This window comes from Martes martes (genome assembly GCF_963455335.1).
Source record: "Martes martes genome assembly, chromosome: 9".
NCBI classification, from domain to species: domain Eukaryota; kingdom Metazoa; phylum Chordata; class Mammalia; order Carnivora; family Mustelidae; genus Martes; species Martes martes.
In genome coordinates this window covers 1,704,813-1,723,680 of record NC_137896.1, presented here as the reverse complement: position 1 = coordinate 1,723,680, position 18,868 = coordinate 1,704,813, and the positions used below count along the sequence as shown (strand labels likewise).

The 18,868-nt window shown below is 59.7% G+C and overlaps 1 protein-coding gene across 1 annotated transcript in view; it reads right to left on the bottom strand.

Moving 5' to 3' along the window:
• Window positions 1–10,692: 10,692 nt before the first annotated feature.
• Window positions 10,693–18,868, bottom strand: part of TAF4 (TATA-box binding protein associated factor 4) — a gene marked incomplete at its 5' end in the record, with an annotated part of 61,618 nt that continues 53,442 nt past the window's right edge. The window contains one exon of the mRNA XM_080813967.1: window positions 10,693–12,159. Coding sequence (XP_080670093.1) covers window positions 11,992–12,159 — 168 coding nt within the window. The 3' untranslated portion in view covers window positions 10,693–11,991. The remainder of the gene's footprint in view (window positions 12,160–18,868) is intronic.

The following is an 18,868-nucleotide window of genomic DNA, read 5'->3' as shown; positions in this document are numbered from 1 at the left end:
GTGAACAGGAGAAACCCCACGCCATGGGGCGGGGCAGCATGGACGCGGCCTCGTGGTCCCCAGCCGAGGACCCCCGTGTCGGTCTGGGCCTCACACCCTGCTCCTTGTCTTTCCCGTGTCTCAGCACATCCGAGGGCTGGGTCCCCCCACCACAGAAGGGTCAGGGTAACGGCCACACGTCGGGTCCTCGACATGCCTCGGTTTCCCTGGGGTGAGCACCGGCCCACACACCTGGTCCTTTGAGAGGGCGGCTCTGTTCTCTCCAAGGCAGAAGGTTTGGGGAGCGGAGTCTCAACTGTTGTCGAGGCTACAAATAGCACCAAAAAACCCCAAACACGGCCTCCCGGGCACAGAGCATCCTGCAAAGTCGCTCGCACAGCGTGGGGCACAAAAGACAGGCCCTGCTCGGGCGACGCGTCCCCCGGGGGGCCGCCTCTGTGTATAATTGGAGCGCGTTTCGTTTCCTTTCCTCCCCTTTTTCCATTCTGATTTTTTTTTTTTTGCATGTTTCTTTTTGAAAATGGACAAACTGTGTAGCAGCCCCCGCATGACTGTGGTTGTTTTGGGGAAAGGTCCTGGAGTATGACGCATTCAGGCTGCAACTCTGAGCATTGTGCAGTTAGGCAAACGTCCCGACTTTTTTTGTAACCGTCAACAGCACAACTATTTTGTATCGTCGTTTGTATCATTTTGTACCAAAAAAAAAAAAAAAAAGGAAAAAAAAGGGAAGCGCGTCGATGTTTCCTCCGTGTGTTTTTCGTGCCAGGCGGTCTTGGTTCCGAAGTGAGTAGCAGCTTTGCCGAGTTGTCGTGTGCCGGCGCGGAGCTGGGCCCTGGCGCACTGCTCCCCGGGAGTCAATAAAGTCCCCCTTTTAAATAGTCAGCCTTGCCCTGGCTTGTGTGTCTCCGTGCACCCACGAAGCCCCTGGGGCTCACGGACGGCAGGTGGGTGTCCGGGGGGCGTGATGTCGAGAGTGGGGCCTGTCGGTCCTCCCGGCCTCTCTGGAGCCCCTGCTTTGTCCCAGATGCCATTCTGGGCTCTGGGAGCACAGCCATGAGCCCTAGCAGGGCAGCCTCTGGTGTGTGGGAGGCGCAGGGAACCGAGCGGCGAAGACCCGCATGCCGCGGGTGCGAACGGTTCAAAGTCCTTGGAAGTCCACGGCTGCCGTCTGGCCCAGCGGCGACGTGGCCCGGTCAGGCCCACGGTCGGCACCCACGAGTCGGGTGCTCCCTGCACCCCAGGCCCTGGTGAAGCTGGGTCTTCCAACTGCCTCTCCCCACGGATGACCCCAGCCTTCTATTAGGAGCACATTTGCATCCACAATAACGTGCGTAACAAAAAGTCACTCACACGGTTAATTACGGGTGCAGCTGATAATTACAGGCACAATTAGCCACTTGCTAATTTTGAGAGTGCCGAGCAGCTAATTACATGCATAATTAGGCAACTGCTTCAGGGCTGAGACAGGCAGTGGGGGGGGGGTCGTGAACTCCTCTCGTCAGACCCCCAGAGGAGGCTCTGCAGGACGCCCTCATACCCCCAACCCTGGTCATCCCGAAGGCACAGTGTAACCACACCAGCCAGCTGGGCCCTCAGGGAGGCCAGGAGGCGCCTTCCCTGGAGACCCTGCGGCCTTCCCGTGGGTCACGTCACCGGACGGAGGCTGCTGTCCCTGTCCCTGCCCCAGGAGGGGCATTCAGACCCGTCAGGGCACAGGGGTACAGGGGCACAGCCCCCGGCAGCCTTGAGTCCACCCCGAGGTGACAGCCCACCCTCAGGGCCCAGGAGGCTGGGTCCTGCTGACCAGAGCACCCCGGGACTGGCCCAGGGGACACAGAGAGATGCCCAGATGCACATGAGACCCCAGGACACCTTACGATGCCACGGCCACATGGTCTGTTCAGCCATCAATCCAAAGCCCACCCTCACGGCAAGAGGTCAAGGCCAGCCTTGCCAGGGAGAGGACAGCAGCCCCGAGAAGGACCCCTTGATCAGATTAGGAAGAGCCGGGGTTTGAGGACAGACAGAGGGCAGGAGCAGAAGGAAGATGAAGCAGTGTTCAGGGGAGGGTGGGGGTTGGGGGGCCGTCCCAGCCCTGCCCCGGGCGTGGGGAGATTTCTGCTTGGCTCTGGCCGTCTCACCGGCCATGCCTGTGGACACCCCCACAGAGACCCACGGGACCACAGCCACACAGTCTAGAGCTCCAGACAAGGCCAGTGAGCCCAATTTGGGCCCAATCAGGGCATGGCTAGGAGTGGACACCGCTGGAGGGTGTTTGAAGGAGAAGGCGAGCACATGGGACGCAGGACCCAGCAAGAAACCTCCACGTTTCGGGTCACAGTGCCACAAGCCACGGCTCCTCTTCCAGCGACCGTACGGTGGACAGATGGGCAGGGGCACCCTTGCCTCAGTCCCGGAAGGGCCACATGGAGAGAAGCAGACTCTTACTCAGAACGTAATTCGAACAGATAGACACAGACGGACACTGCCTCGTGGGAGCCCGGAGTGCGGGTCCCCTCCTCCTCTCCCGTCTCACTCCAGACCCTGAGTGCCCTGAGAAAAGGCCCCCCTTCTCTCCCCACACCCGATGCTGCTCAGGCCGCATGTCCCTGGGGGCCGCCCTGTACCGGAGAGCACACGGCCAGGCTGGGCAGGGGCGGGGGTGGGAGAGGCGGGTCCCTGGAAACAGTACCTTAGCAGAGACACTGCAGGGGCCGGGGTGGCAGGAGGGGACCAGCTGATTGCAAATCTGCCCCACGAGGGATGCCTTGATGCGGCGTCCCATGGTGAGATGCTCAGGACGCACTGTGACCCCAAGCGCCGGGACGACGACAGCGGCTGACTTTCTGAGACCGCCCGGTCTTTCTCCCGTTCAGAGCATGCTGAGAGCCCTGAGCCCTGAGCCTGTGGCCTGCAGGGCCCCACGACAGCCCTGAGGGCATGAAGGGGAGCCTGCTCCCACCTGCAGCCGAGCCGCGGTCAGCTGCCCTCTCAGGACCCTCCCCGCGAGTGAGTGGGGGTGCTGGCTGGCGGACCTGGGCCCGGCCCCACAGCATCCAGCATCCAGGGCCCCTCTCTGCCCACAGCCCGGTGGCACCTCAGACCCAAGGCTGGTGCTTGGGCACAGGCAACAGTCACTCAAGCCCTCCAGTCTGTGGCTCCCAGGAGCCTCACAGGAGAGGGAAGGGTCCTCGGTCACCGGGTCCGAACATGGGGGGGGCAGGGGGAGCCAGCCCCCTCCACAAGTGGGACCCGGGCCAGAGGCTCCCACAGAGGACCCATCCCACAGTGTCCACGTCCTGCACCTGCTGCCCTGGCCAGTGGGCTCCCAGGGCCTGGGTGGCAGTGACCGTGTCCTGACTCAGGCCCTCAGGGGTCTTATCGGGATGGGGCAGCACTTTGGGGACTGACACCACGAAGGCATTAAGTCATCAGGACAGCAGTAGACCCCACCAAAGATTGGTCCTCAGGATTGGCGGGGAGCCCAGGGCCCTAGACACCCACCAAAGGGCAGAGGGAGTGGTCTATGACCGCGTGGCTGGGGCTATTGAAGAGGACTGGCTCACGAGTTTCTCCCTCCACCATCCCAACATCACGCTCCATCACACACCCCCAAACACCCACCAATGCACCCTGCCGCGGCCCCAGGCGCTCACCCTCACCTGGAGATGTGCGGTCCCCAAGCTGCGCTGTCCCCACGCTGCACTGTCCACGGTCCATGGTGACCCCACAGCTGCCCATCGGGCTTCAGGAAATGCCCCCAGGCAGTTCTGTTTAGGATGAACGGTCTCCCTGAAAACTCACCTCAGAGACCACGTGAGCACAGGGAAGGGGGAGGTCTGGCCCCGCTGAGCTCCAGCCGCGGGGACCCTGCTGAGCCGGGCAGCGGACTCCCGGGGGATGCACCTGCACGGCCTCCCTGAAGGCCCGTGTGGTCCGGAATCCTCAGACTCCCCTGCGGGAAAAGCTTTCCCATTTCTCCTGAGCCTTCCCAGGCTCTCCTCATGGTCCGTGTTCGATGCTTTAGACCAACTTAGTGATTTAATGTCCACGTGCTGTAGCTCTAGCCTTCCCGTGGTCTGTCTCCCCATCTCGGCAGGACAGCGACCTCCCCGGCTGTCTCTGTGGTGCTCCGAGCACCTGTTAGCGTGTGGCTGGGAGGAGCCCCAGTCCCAGTCGAGAAGCCCCACCAGCCAGGCCCCTGACCTCCCTCGGGGCGGCAGCAGGAGTGTGGCCAGAGCCTGGCTAGTTAAGACCCAGGGTGTCGTCCAGCTCTGCCCCTCGTGAAGCTCGTGACCTTGCCCAAGTCCCCTAAAGGTTTCCGGGCCAACACCAGCTGGCCGTGAGCAGGTGGGAAGATGAAGTGAGATGAGGCAGAGGCCAAGTGCACTTGGGACAGTCCAGGGAGTAGGTGGGCGCTGGGGGACCTAGCTGCCCGGCCAACCCTCCAGGCCATGAGCTGCCGTTCCCAAGCGAGCTGTGCACGGGCGTGAAGTGTGTGTGCGCAGAGCACGCATCGTCCCCCTCCACCCTCCACCCCGGCAGCCAGTGGGCGGGTCGCTCCTGGGGCCATGGGCGGCAGCTGTGAAGGGGCTGGTCTCCTTTGCTGAGACCACCGGGAAGGAGGCGTCATCCCTGCTCTCCAGATGCGGAAACTGAGGCTGATGGGGGCATCCGTCCCGGCGTTTTCAGGAAACCCACATCAACGGGCTGGGACAGTAATGGCATTTGTCAGCTCAGTAGAGTGAAGACTGGCACTGACTTCGAGCCCAGCCGGCTCCACACCCCCCCAAGCCATCCCTCCCTGTTCATATGGCCACCAAGGCACCCACAGTGGCCGCCAGACCTGTGTCCCACAGAGAGTGAGGGGCCTGGTGACCCCCGCCAGCCACGCAAGGCTGGCAGGCCCACTCCTGCACCAGCCACAGAGCCCCTCACGTGGCTGCCAGTCCAGGTGGACCCCTTCACAGGCCCACCCGGAGGGGCAGGGCGGACGCCCAAGGAAGGGCTCTGGCAGGGGGTGGCCATGCCGGGAGGTGTGAGCTCCCTTCTCCTGGGGCCGGAGCGAGACTGTGCCTGCCGCCACCTGGCCTTCTCCTCTGGGATGGTTTTCATGGAAACTAAGAGGCAAACTTAGCAGGAAACTTAGCAGCCCCGGAGGCGGGGGCAGAGGCGCTGGCAGAGGGCACAGGTCAGTGGATCCTGCTGGGAAGGCCCGGTGGGACAGTCACAGACCGGTAAGGATCCTTCTTGGCACCGTCCCCTCTGCCACACAAAGTCCTGGCCCTCGGTGGCCTGAGAGTCCGTGTGGCTGAGGTCACTGCGAGGGAGGGGCTCTGTCAGGCAGGAAGCCGAGGACAGGAGTGCCAGCTGGGACAGAGGGGTTCTGGACAGGGCTGAGGACCCCCGGGCCACCCTTTGGAGGGGAAGCACCGGACAGCGGGTCGGCCCAGCCACAGTCATGGTCCGACCGCATGGCTTGTCTTAAGCCCTGAGCTAACTGTAGCCCTGGGATCCCGTGGCTGTAACAAAGGGCCACACACTGGGTCGCTTACATCACACTTATTTCCTCTCGGGTCTGGAGGCCAGAAGTCCGAGGCTGGTATCGCCACGCTGAAACCCCTCTGTGGGCAGGGCCAGGCTCCCTCCGCAGGCTCTGGGGAGGGTCCTTCTCGCCCCTTCCAGCTCCTGCTGGCCGGGGTCCTCGACTCGTGGCCACGTCGCTCCACTTTCGCCCCATCCTCACGTGGCTTCTCCGTCTGACCCCCTCGTACAAGGACACATCACTGGACCGGCCACCCAGGCAAGCCGGGATAGTCTCATCTCACCTTGCTGACCTCTACAGAGACCCTTTATCCAAATAAGTTCATGCTGACAGGCTCCGAGGGTTGGCACCTGGACTTTTGGGGGCCGTGTCCAGCCAACCGCAACGGTCGACACTGAAAAGCCAAGAAATTAAATCCCTCGCTACCTCTCCAGCCATCAGAAAGAAAGTCTGAGTTTAGAGCTCCCCCGGGAAACTGCAGGCCTCTGGGCCAGCGATCAGGGCTGTGCGGCGCCTGGAGCTGCAGAGCGGGACCGGGGAGGGGAGGGGCGGTGGCGCGGCGGGAAGCTGATGGGTCCCCAGCAGCCGCGTGTCCTCACAGACACAGACACGGCAGGCCCGAGCTTGCCTGGAGGCGAGCAGGGTGCCGAGTCTTAGCCCGTGTGAGCCGCTGGTAGCAGCAGAAGGGTCCCTGGTGACCCCGGAGCCCAGCAGCCCCGAGGGAGGGACAGGTCCCCAGGGCCTGAGGACTGGCCAGACACCCTTCTCTCAGCCAAGGCCAGCTGCGGCCTCTCCACACGGGGGGACCGTGGCTCCTGCTTCCCTGCCCCGGGGCGGGGGGAGCCTTTGTGGGATTCTGGGGTCCTTCACACCTTCTGCCTGGAGGTTGGTTGGAGGCCTCCGGAGAGCTCCGTCAACACGGCCGCGCACTCAGCGCCCTGACAATGTGCCCGTTGCTGTCCACGGTGTCCCTGGTGTAGGTGCCCGGGCTGCGCGGCCTCCAGCCCCGCGGGGCTCCGGGTGCGCCCCAACTAGCAGAGCGTGCTGGCATCTCACTGTGGCTCCTGAGTTCCAAATAAGCACACGAAACTTGTTCCCACCGTCCTCTCCCGACCCGCCCAGAGGAGACCGCCCGCGCCTTCCGAGTGCACCTGCCATGGGCTCGCCCGCCCGCCCCCTCCCCCCAGGACACTTCTCCCAGCCCGAGCCCTGCCTGATCTCCTCCGGGGACTGTGCCTTGGCCACACCCACCAGCCCCTGGAAAGGCACCCTGCATGTGCAAGTGCTCATTGACACCTGCTGAATACAGACGTTTTAAAGACAGGTGCGTGTCCGTTCTCAAAAATACAGAGTTTCCGGCAGCTAGGACAAAGCCTGAGGAAGAGGCAGTTTGATTCCTGGAAAACAGGTGTGATTTGTCTCTTAAGCAGAAGGGCTAAGTTGCTGGGGCTGGTCTTCCCTGGGCATGCGTGGCCCGGCTATGGCCCAGAACGGCCCAGAGGAAGGGAGGGCTGGCAGCCGGTGGCTGGAAAGTCCCCTGCGGACTGTGGTCTAACTGCCCGGCCTCTCCCGTGACACTGCACCCTGCACGCAGGATCCGGAGGCCCCAGATGGATCCCAACGCTGCTTGGACACACCAGAGACCAGGACAGGTGACTTGCCACCCGGCTGTCTGCCCCAGGCAGGGTCAGGCTAGGGGCAAGCCAGGCCCTGACGCGGGGATGAGTGAAGAGGATAGGTAGGCCTTTTTATTTACCTATTTACTTATTTTAAGACAAAACTTACCTTTGGAGACCACAGTCTGATAAAAGGAAAAACTAGTTAACACTGAACTAGTTAGCCAGCGACCATGGGCGATCTCTAGACGACCACGAGTCGCCACCAACCCCAAGACACACACACGCCTCCTCTCGTGTGGCACCAGATCCCACGGGGCCAGGAGACCTGCCCAGGGGGAGCCCAGGTCCGGCCCGGGGGCATCCGAAGCCAGAGTCATTTCCCCAGGTTTCTCTGCAGACCTTCTCCATATGCTGCCACGCGGACCCTACCTGTCGGCCCGTTTGCACTCACACACCCGTGTGACCCAGACGGAGACAGAATGCTCCCGTCAGCTCCAAGGGTCCCGGGGGCCCTCCCACCAGCCCCCGGGGGGAGCCACACGGACTCCCACCGCCCCCGGGAGTCGTCCTGTCTTGAGCGTCCGGCAGCTTGAACCGAGGGGCGGGCTCTGTCGGGGCTTTTCTCCGGGTTCTTCAGAGACCCGGCCACGCTACTGAGCAGCGTCACTGCTTTTCGTCCCCCGTCATATTCCACTGAGAAGCACCCCACGGTGCATCTGCAGCCGCCACCGGACGGACGGGTGGGCTGTTCCCACTTCAAGCCATCGGTGACAAGCACCACCTCGAACGTTCCTGTCCGGCCCCTGGTGGACAAAGGCAACCGCCTGTCTCGAGCTGCGCCAGCGGGAGATGCGGGGTCACGCGCTTCCCTTTCTTCAAAGCGCAGCAGTTCCCCGAAGTGGCCAGCCCGCCCGGAAGGGCCAGCGGCGTGGGAGCACCCGCTCATCTCTGTCCCTCGGGGTCCCCGTGGCAGGCGTGCGGCGGGCTCGCCCCACGGCTTTCACGCCCGCGTCTCTGCTGACCCGTCGCGACGGGCAGCCTTGGCACCTGCTCACCGGCCGCCTGCAGGTCTTCCACACGTTTCTGCTGAGGTGATTCTCGCTCTACTGCGCCTGTGGGTTCTGCTGGGTTCCCCTCCCGGCCGGGGGCTTCCCCTCCACGCTCCCCCGGCGTCCCCCATGGGGCACAGACTTTGAGTCCACTTGGCCATTCTGCTCCTTCTGGGTTGTGCCCGCCCGGGCCAAGGTCATGAATGTCTTCTCTGACGCTTTCTGCTACGAGCTCGGGACTCTCGGCTCCACTCTCGGGCCTCGGATCCATCTCCCGAGAATCCGTGCGTGTGAACACGGGGGCAACACTCACTCTCCTCCCACAGGCCACCCAGCCACACCAGCAGCTGTCCTGCTTTCGCCACTCTGTGTCTCTGACGTCCAGTGGCCATAACACCCGGATCCACCACCGGACTCAGGTCCGCCTTCACTGGTCACTTCTGCCCTCACACCAATGCACACCGACTCGACAACACGGCTTTACAGGACGTCTCGAAATCCGGGGGTGTGAACGCTCCACGTGTGCTCTGTCCTATGAGGCCTGGGATCAGACCGCCAAGGTCAGCGGAAGCCCTGCTGGATGCGAGTGGGACGCGAGCTGGGCGGCCGGGACCAGTCCGCACACATGGCGGGAGCGCCACGCAGACCTCGCTTCTCCAGTCGCAGCCAAAGGGTCTCCCGTGTCGCTGCTGACGTAGTCCAAGGTACCCCAGCATCCCCGGTCCCGTCGTGCATGACCCGTTTTCACTTTCGGGCCGCTGGTTGCCGGAACCACGGCTCATTCTGGCTACCGACCCTGCTCCCTGCAATTTCACAAGATCCAGACCGTTTTGGGAATATGTGTGTGGATTCTTCCGGACTTTCCAGGCACAACGGCGTCATCTGTGATTTCTTTCTTTGCCTTTTTGCTTCCCAAACTTCACGAAACTTCATGCCTTATTTCTTGTTCCTGCCTTCCTGCCCGACTGCGAACAGTGCTCTGGGGAACAGAGTGGGGAGAGCAGACGTCCTGGCCCACACCACCCAGCCCTCGACCTCGCAGTCCACCCAAGCTCCCACAGCTGACGTCGGACAGCTAACTGCACAGCAGGTAACTGCACAGCAGGTAACTGTCCCACGAGGAGAAAACAAGGACAACCCCGTGCGTCTGCCACGCAGGGCCTCCCGCCGACGTCAGAGGCTGCACCTTGGCTGCGAATGTCCTCGGCAGAGCGACGGGACCCAGGAGGACATGCGAGAAGCTGACACTGAGTCGGTCACACCTGCAGAAATCCAAGTCCGACTGTCCTCTACCCACTGACCTGATTTTTTTCAGGCCGAGAACTTCGCAAAAGACAGAGTCGTCTGGTTAGCAAGTGCAAGTGGGATCTAATCACCGAATTACCCCAGGCCTTTCACATGGGCGGAGCCTCCAACCCGCGAGTGGGGAGGTTCCCACAGAGGCTCCGGCCTTTCGGCCTGTTACGGTTGACTGTGATCCCCCTACAAGACGTCTGTGCGGTGCCAGCCCCTGGCACCTCAGAACTTGACCTGATTTTGAGACGGGGTCATTATGGAAGTCAAGTTAAAATGAGGTCACCGCCGGCACCCTACTCCAGTGTGACCTGTGTCCTGGAGTTTGCGAGGGGACACAAAGACAGACGCACAGAGAGAAAACACCACGAAAACAAGGAGGGAATGTCCAAGATGCCAGCCACCAGCAGCAGCGGGGGGAGAAGCCCAGAAGAGACCCCCCACGGTCTCAGAGGGCACTGACCCTGCCGAGCCCCGACCTCAGACTTCTGGCCTCTACTGCTGAAGCCCCCCAGTCCATGGTGCAGCCGGGAGCCCCAGAGACGCGGGCACAGGCTCCCTAACGAGAGCGGTCTTTGCCAGCGTAACTTGCAAGGCAGCCCTCATGCTGCTGGGTATCGTCCAACTAGTTAAAGTCTGTGGAAACTGGACCCCAAGCCCAGCAGGCCAACGACAGGCGACCTACAGCGCTCTGGAGGCAGGGTGCTGGCCCGGCAGCGATGGGAGGAGCCAGAGAGGAGGCGGGGCCTCCCGGAGACCCCGTCTGTCTCCATCACCGTGGGTCCACCCCGGGGCCAGGGCCATCGAATCGCCCCGCAAGGCTCGCCAGAGCGCGTGTCCGTGTGTGGATGGGTGGACCCCCTGGGGTCTTACCTTGCCTCTCCCCGGGGTGCCCCGGCTGCGTGGGCAGGCGCCCCGGCGTCCCTGTGTCCGAGGCAGGGTGACCCAGATGGTGCGGGCGTGCGGGGAGCAAGCTCAGCTTCGGGCCCTCGGATGCCGCTCACGCCGCGCCTCACCCTGCGTCACAGAGGTCCTGTCCTTGGTGGTGAGGTCGCTTCTACTAGAGTCGCAGGGGTTTCGATAAGGATTCTAACGAGCAGTTCATAGACAAAGACCTCAGGGGAACCAGAGCTGAGCCTCTGGTGGAATCTAACCCTGGAAAACTGGGAAAAACAGCCAAAACGGGTACAGATAAATTTGTTTTTAATAAAGGAGTTAATTTTCTTTCAATCCTATATAAAACAATAGCAATTAAAAACTTCATTTTTGAAAGTAAAATATTTACATATGAACAAGTAACTGTGCAAAATTTACATGAAAAAATGGAAAGACAGGGATTTCCTAAAAGACGAAATAAAAGGTGTAACAGTTTGCAGGTGTAAAAATACTGATCCGCGTTCGGTTCACACTCGCGCGAAGTCCAGTCTGGCGTGAGGATTCACACGGAGAAGCCAAAGTATTTACAGTCATAAAAGTACTATCAATAGACAATTTAATACAATAACCTCTGAAAATATAAAGAACCAATTAGTATATTTGTAATAAAAAAATAGGTACAAAGAAGGGGCTTTGCTCTGGACATCTGTAAAGTTGGCCCACAGCTTGCTTACAGTCTCTTAGCAAAATAATTATAGTTTACATAGCCATCTTCATGTTATGTGCCAAAAATTATGTACAATTACTGACAAAATACACCAACCATTTTTCAACACTTGATTCACACTGAGAAACAGTCTTTTGATGATTCTTCTCAACTTTGATTTTATTTCATCTAAGTTTCCACTTTTAGCTAAAAAACACAGTGCAAGTAAAATATATTTATGCTGAAAAGGTTTTCATTTCTTTTAACTTTACAGCTTTACAAACTCGAGCAAATAAAACGCGTCTGTACAGATGCCGACCGCACATTCGGAAGGAGCCGCCGCGGCTGCCCCGGAGCAGAGAGGGGACCACGCTCCGGGCGAGCGCGACCAGCTCCATGCTCCTCGGGGACTCTGGCGAGGGAGGGGACGGGGACATAAATAGTCTAAAAAATCAGTTTGCTTTGCCAACTGACTAATACAAAAATAAAATAAATGAAATGAGGTCATTGCTGTAGACACACACCTACGCAATAAGTTGGGTTGAATAAAACAAAATGCACAAATAATGTAGAAACCGCTACGAGGTGACAGAGGGCAGCTAATTATTTGCTAAACGATTCCATCAGTTTTTAGATATGGCTTGTTTGGCAAGAAGGCCACTCAAAGATGAGTTAAGAGTTAACTGTCCGTTCAGAGCGCCCATGGCCTCTGTTCCCGGTTACAGAAACGTGTCTTCTTCCGACTGAAGAGCGGACTTAGAAACGGGAATATAAAACTGTTTCGTTGTAAAGAGGCGACTGTTTTTTAAACAATATCCCATTTGCTTGTTACAAAAGGCGTCATCTGCAAATATATAAAAACGTGCCAGGCGTCTCCGTCCGCGGCGCCGCGCCCGCCCCATGCTACTTGAGGAGTGCCTTGTAGAGCAGCAGTGAATGGCTTGTCTCACGCTCATTCTCTAAACAAAATATGAGGTCCCTGAGGTTGACCCGCGTGATCCTTTGTCGCGTGAACTGTCTGGGGGTTCCAACGCCGGAGCCGCCTGGGACCGCAGAGCCTGGGCCTGACCCCTGGTGGCGAGAAAGGAGAAGACAGCCGGGTTAGTGGTGCACACAGGTGGGCGCGACCCACAGCACTGGAAGGACGGGTCAGAGCCGGGTGCTGGCCCCAGGACTGCACACACCTGGGGCCACTCACATTTCCCTACAGGTGTCCCAAGGAACCCTGGTGCTGGAGGAAGCCAGGCCGGGGACAGGCTCCTTCCTGCAGGCCTGCTCCTTGAGCTGGAGTGCTTTACGAGTCCCTAACGGGGAGGGGGTGCGAGCAGAGGGGCACGTTTCCAGCCCAATGCCACACCTGGGCCCAATGGTGTCATCCCTGCTTCGCTGACAAAGGAACATTCCCAACGCCATAAAGTCTAAACTCCTGGACAGGGCAGGTCGGTGGTCAGCCGGCTGGCACGCTGGGCTGCCCTGATCCCCAGGCTGATCTGAGTGAGACCCCGTCTGCCGTCTCCGGGCTAAAAGCAGCGCTTTGGCTCAGGGCCTGCCCCGCTAGGGGAAAGGCGGAGTTTCTGCAAGTCTCTGACGCCAGCTTGTGGCAGGGAGTCGCCGGGCCGGTTTTCCTGGAAGCATCGTGGCCACCCAGTCGCAGTGTCTCCATCCGATGCTCCCGGGCTCAAACCACACACCTGGAGGGCGCTCGTTTTCCGCTCAGAATGAAAACTGTCTGCATTCTGATGGTTGACGTTGCTCATGTATGTTTCAGGAGCAAACACGACCACGGCCTGTTCACAGCCGTCTCAAGTTCACAAGAGGCGGGAGGACGGAGTTCTCCGGCCCTGCCTAGACTGGGCCGCAGTTCCGGGAGCCGGCCAGCAGGTGGCAGGCGAGGACCACAGCCCCCGACGCACCAGGCTGCGCTCCGGCACCCGGTGGCCACCGCCTGAGCACCGTCCACCAGGCTGGGCGTGGCCGCTGCGTCCCTGTGCACAAGCAGCTTCCACCTCAACTGCCCTCCTTTACCCCTTCAGACGCCCCCCACCGAGACCCCCTCCAGTTTACTCCTGCGGGGGCGGCTTCTCCTCGTGTGAATGAACGATTCCGGTTTTCTCGGCGAGTCCCTGAGTCTCCGCAACAGCCCTAACGCGTTTGGTGCAAGAGACAGCAGCGCCCCTGCGAGCGCCTGCGATGAACACGAAGGCTGCGGGACGGCAGGAGGACGGCAGGAGCGCGGCGGCCGTTGGGGCCGCACACCACGGGGAGAGGCCGGTTTCTGGAAGGAAAGCTACGCGCGACCGCAGCCTTCCCTCCCCACCCCCCTGCCGACGCTGCGGCCGACCTCGAGGTTCGCAGGGACTGGTGCGGCCACACACAGAGCAAGTTAACAGATGCTGGAAGTCAGGAACTGAGATAGATAAGCCATCACTGTAACAGACTGCAGGAAGCAAAGCTGCCGGCGAAGCCGATTCTGACTCTGACGGGCCGGCGTCCGGCGTGGGAGGCAGCAGTGGACGCAGCGGTGGACAGGACCGAGCCTGCCAGCAGCCGCGCCCATCGAGGGCTGTTCGGTTCCCTGCTTTTGCAGGCACCGGGGCGACAAACAGAACGACCTCGGACAGGGTGCCGACGCCCGCAACACGTCTCCTCCCTGGCAAATGGAGCCTCCCTGACACGGGACCACCAGCAAGACGGCCAAGGGAGGCTATTTCTTCTGAAGGCGGCCCTGCCACGGTCAAAATGGCTCCATCCATCCGACAGTCAATAAATGCTTGATGTAAAACCAAACGGAAAGAAAAAACCCCCTTCGTCCCAATCCCACCTGGCTGGCGGGATCAAGCTCACCGGGGAGCCCATCGCTGCGCAGACACGGCGCCGCCACGACTCCAAGAACAGGAACCTCCAGGCCCTGGGCCTCCCGGGAGGTGCCTCAGGGAACTGCCACCTCCGGGCGAGGAGCTGACCCACGGCGGCAGGAAGCACAGAGGTGGCCCTCAGGTGAGGCGGCACTCAAGGCTGCTCCCGCGCGCCCCCAGGGCCAGCTGGACCCCCAGCCGCTCAGGCTGACCTGCCAGAGGGCCCAACAAAACCGAACAGCACGGGGTCCAACGGCTCACTCGCCTGCCCTCGCGATGGCGTGGTTCCCCAACTCGCTTCCACCCATCCCTACGCCCCTTCTGCCCAAAGCACAGGGCACACCCGCGCAGACGGGAGGACTGGCGGCTGCGGTAAAGACTCCAGTACTTGGCTGAGGAGGACGCACTCCGCTCACAGGGTGAGGACAGCGCGCTGCCACCAAGTCACCCCGGCAGCGCCCTCCCTCTCCCCAGAAACAACCCAGAGCAAGGAGGGCAAGTCGACACAGACACGACTCCATCCGCGTAACGTGAAGACGAGAGCTCCCTGCTCCAAAGCATCCCAAGGGAGCAGAACTGGCCCGTCCCTGTGGCGCTCCACAGCCCCCTGTGGAGCCCAAACTGGGGAGGGGGGAGACTGTGAGGGGCCACGGTCCAGCAAAACCCGGCCCAGAATGGCTGCTGGGTGCCACCTGACCCCCAGTCTGAGCGCCCAGAGCACAGACATGAGCGGGTGCGGGCAGAGTCCTTGGAACACAGAGCCCCTGACAAGAGCCATCTAAAAACCAGGTACGGAAAGGGAAAGAAGTAAAGGGGCATTTAGGGTCCCACGAAACAGAACCTCACATCAGAGGACACAGGATCCTTCGGTTACCACACATGACCTTCCGCACCCTCAACCCCCCACCTCTGCTTAGTAAGCGCTTCTCATCTCACTGCCGTGGTTCCCCCACCCACCTCTTGTGAGGATGGTGCCACCCCTTGGCAGAGTCCCCAGGAAGGCCTTGGTGCAGGGTCCAACCAACACAACCAACACAAACAAAAACCCGGCTAGGCTACCTGACTTTCCAGCGCTGGCAGAAGAGGGCGCCACCAGACCACGAGTCTTACGAGACGCCCAATCACCAGGAAAATGCACGAGAGGGAGATTAGCAAATCCATAAAGAATCAACGCAAAAGTCAGAAAACGGAACCCACACACATCCAAGACAAACCCCGTCTGGGAACACAAGAACACGAAGACAGCACGTTCAACGACAAGAAACGTACTTGAGCACGTGAGGACAGGAAACCGCACCAAACCCTGAAACGGTGACACAGAAGGAGATGAAGAATCAGGGGCCTGAGTAGCACAGTCAGTGCGGCGTCCGACTCCCGGATTTGGCTCAGGCTGTGGTCTCGGGACCGTGAGACAGAGCCCTGCACCGGCTCCGCGCAGTCTGCTCTCTGGAAGCTCCTCCCTCTCCCTCGCCCCTTTCCCCACTCACACGTGCTCTCTCTCTAAAATCAGTAAACAAACAAAATCTTAAAAACAGAAAGAAATAAGAGTTGACTGAATGTAAGAAAAAAAGGAAAGGAAACAAAATCATGTCAGAAATGAGTAAAGTTAACTGCGAGGCACCAAGAAGGGAAACTGTGAAGCAAGGCGGGCCGGCGAAGGGCACACACGCCGCCAGGCCCGGGGAAGACCCGCGCCGCCTGCTCAGAGCCTCGGGAGGAGGAACACAGACACGGGAGCAAGAGAGACGCTGAAACCAGAACCCGAGAGAACATTCTGGGAAACAGAGACCGAAACCTGCATCCTGTCAACTCCGACGCTCCCTCAACGGAACGACTACTTTTCAAAGAGACAGACGAGGCCTCCAGGTACAGAGAAAATAAGACATAAAGGGAAGAGAATGAGTCTGGCATCAGCCGTTCAAAACCAACGTACAAAGCGAGGCTACCGGACAAGCAGCCTCAGAACGACTGGAAGAAAGTGCGAACCAAGGGTTTTATACCCAGCCAAACTGTCCTCCCCGTCGAAGCCCCAGAAGAACCGTTTTCCACATACAAACGTCAGGGGACCCTGCACCAAGGCCTTCCTGGGGACTCTGCCGTGGGATGGGCACCCATCACGCAAGAGGTGGGTGGGGGAACCACAGCAACACCACGGGAGAAGCACTTACAAACGCAGAGGTCAGGGGAAGGTCATGTGTTGTAACCAGGAAGCAGAGAGCCAGGGAACAGACCACACGGGACAGGCTCACCGGCGGCCATGAGGCAGTGGCTGGAGCCCAGGACCCACAGGAACCAAGAAGCTGAACAGTTAAGTGAAAACCAAGGGACAGAAGACGTTTAATAAGGTTTACGTGCAAAAATAACCCAAATATAATTCTAAACCTTCCTAAATACAAACAAAAAATGTTAACTCAAGAGCAAAGAACATACCCTTTAGAGGAAGACAATCACAGCAAACATTAAAAATACACATTAAAAATACACATAATTATAAAAATATCATGAAAAAGAAAAGACCAAGCATGTTGGTCATTATCAATAGATGAATGGGCTTAATTCATTCATCTACTCAAAGAAAATCTTTTCAGTTCAGCTCAGAAAACAAGACCGGGCGTGTGCTGCAGACAGGAGACGTGCCTACCACCAGGAAGGGGGGACAGACGTTTTCTAGGAGGACAGAGGCAGAGACAGCAGCATGATGGTCCCAACTCAGGACACAGAACTCAAGCCCACGGACAAACGTATATTTTCTTAACGGTGAGAGTGACAGCTCAGAGAAGAAGTGACACATAGGAAGATGTAGGCACCAGAGAACACACAAACCCAGCGCCTCACTGCAAAGCAGGAGCTGCAGGAGATAAAGACAGAAACACACTAATAACAGAGGCTTTGGATCGCCGCACCCAAGACAAAACACATCGAACCAACAAAAATAAGCCAGGATTCCGGAAACTGGTCAGCATGATCGCAGGGTCCATGCCCGGAAACCCATGAAGCTCTCTACCCTACCGTGAGAATACACCTGCTCTGAGGCACCCACAGCACAGTCACAAACACGGACGACCCATGATGCCATCGGACGGGCAAGACCAGACACTAGGGCCGCACGTGGTATAGGTGACATAGGGGAGGCCCCACTGCATGGCTAGCGACACGCAAGACCGTCCAGAGGGGGCTGCCCGTGTGCCTCACGTCCCCCCAGCAGCCCCCCAGCCGTGCAGACACACTCGTGCACCCGGCTATCGGATCCGGCACAGTCTGCGCACGGGGCGGAGGTCGACCAGTCGCAGCACGCAGGTTGCTATAGGACAGAGCCCGAAGGGTCTTTCTGAAATGAGATCGAGTTCCAGAATACGTTAGTGACAACAGCTCATGCAGAGGGAACTGCACACGGCCCTTCAAGGAAGGTAAAAGGGGGCGTAAGAAAACGCAGGTGGTGCGCGGAGTGCACACGGGCTGCAGGGGAGGGGCGGGAACGGTGAGTCCGGCGCTCGGTGTCTGCAGGGCTGTCCGCAGCTCTGTTCCCTAGAACCTCAAGGCCCCGAAATCGAACTATAGCAAGCAGACGCGGGGGAGTCCGGCACGGAACCCAAACAGCCACAGAAGCGCCTGAGCGTACTGAGCTGCACGACGAAGCAGCAGAACCAGCGGGGAGGGGCCGGAAGACCACCCACCGCAGGGCCTCAAGTGCAGAACGCCCACTCGCCCCTCAGAAGGGCCCAGACCCGCCCTGCCGACGCCCCGCACGCCGGCCGGGACGCGGGGCAGCGGGCGCTCTGGCGCGTGGCTGGCGGGAAGGCCGCGTGGCCCGGCGCCTCGGAAGGCGGCTTGGAAGCCCGCGCCGGCCCCACCGAGCATCCCTACGCCACACGCCGCAGCGACTGCGCACCGCGTCTCCCTAAAAGAGTGGAAAGCTCGCATCCACATGAAACCTTTCCCAGGGCCTAACCCTAACCCTAACCCGCGACTGCCGAAACTTGGAAGCGACCAAGGCGTCCTTCAGCAGGCGATGGACAGACACACCGGGGCCCATCCCGACGGCGGGACCGGGTTCAGGGCGGACGAGAGATGCGCGCTCAAGCCGCGAGAAGCCGGGAGGGAGCTGAACGCGCGGCAGGGAAGGAAGCCCCCCCGGGACGGCCACACGCCCTGTGATTCCAGCTCTGTGACCTTCTGGAAAAGGTACACGGACGGAGACGTAGAGAGACCAGTGGTCACAGGGTAGCTGGAGGTGGGGGGGGAGACGAACACGTGGCGCCCAGGGGGACCACTCCGTGTGACTCGATGAAGCCAGAAGCAGGTCCCGTCAGGTCTGTCCCGACCCACAGAGTGCATGGCGCCCACAGTGACCCGAGGGTGACCTCAGACTTGGGGTGATGACGGCGTGTCCGCGTGAGCTCATCCTTGTACGACCTGCACCGCTCCGGGAGGCCGTGCGTGGGGGGTAGGGGTGGGCCAGTGGGCACGCGGGAAATCTCTGTACCTTCGCTCAGTTGGGCTGTGAACCTAAAGCTGCTCTAAAGCATAAAAATCCATTGTAATTTTAAAAAATTAAATTCTGAAAAACAGAATCAGATAAGGTCTTGTTAACAGTCTATCACTCCAATAACTCGTACTGGAGAAAACTGAGTGAGGGGTACACAGAAACGCTCTAGTACGTCCCTAACTTTTCCACGGGTCTAAAGTTAGTTCAAGATAAACAATTTTTTTAAAAAGGAAATACTCCTAAACTAAAAAAAAGAAAAGGAACTGAACACTACCTCTGGTGAAGAAAGGCACAAGCGTCCCCCTTAAGTCCAAAAACAGGCAAAAGCAACAACGTACGACAGAACTCCCCAGAATGGCCTCTGGCGACCTGCTTCTTTCCACTGTGTCGCTCAGGTCCCCGCGCTTTCACTGCCAGCTGCTGCCTCGCGCCCGGCTCT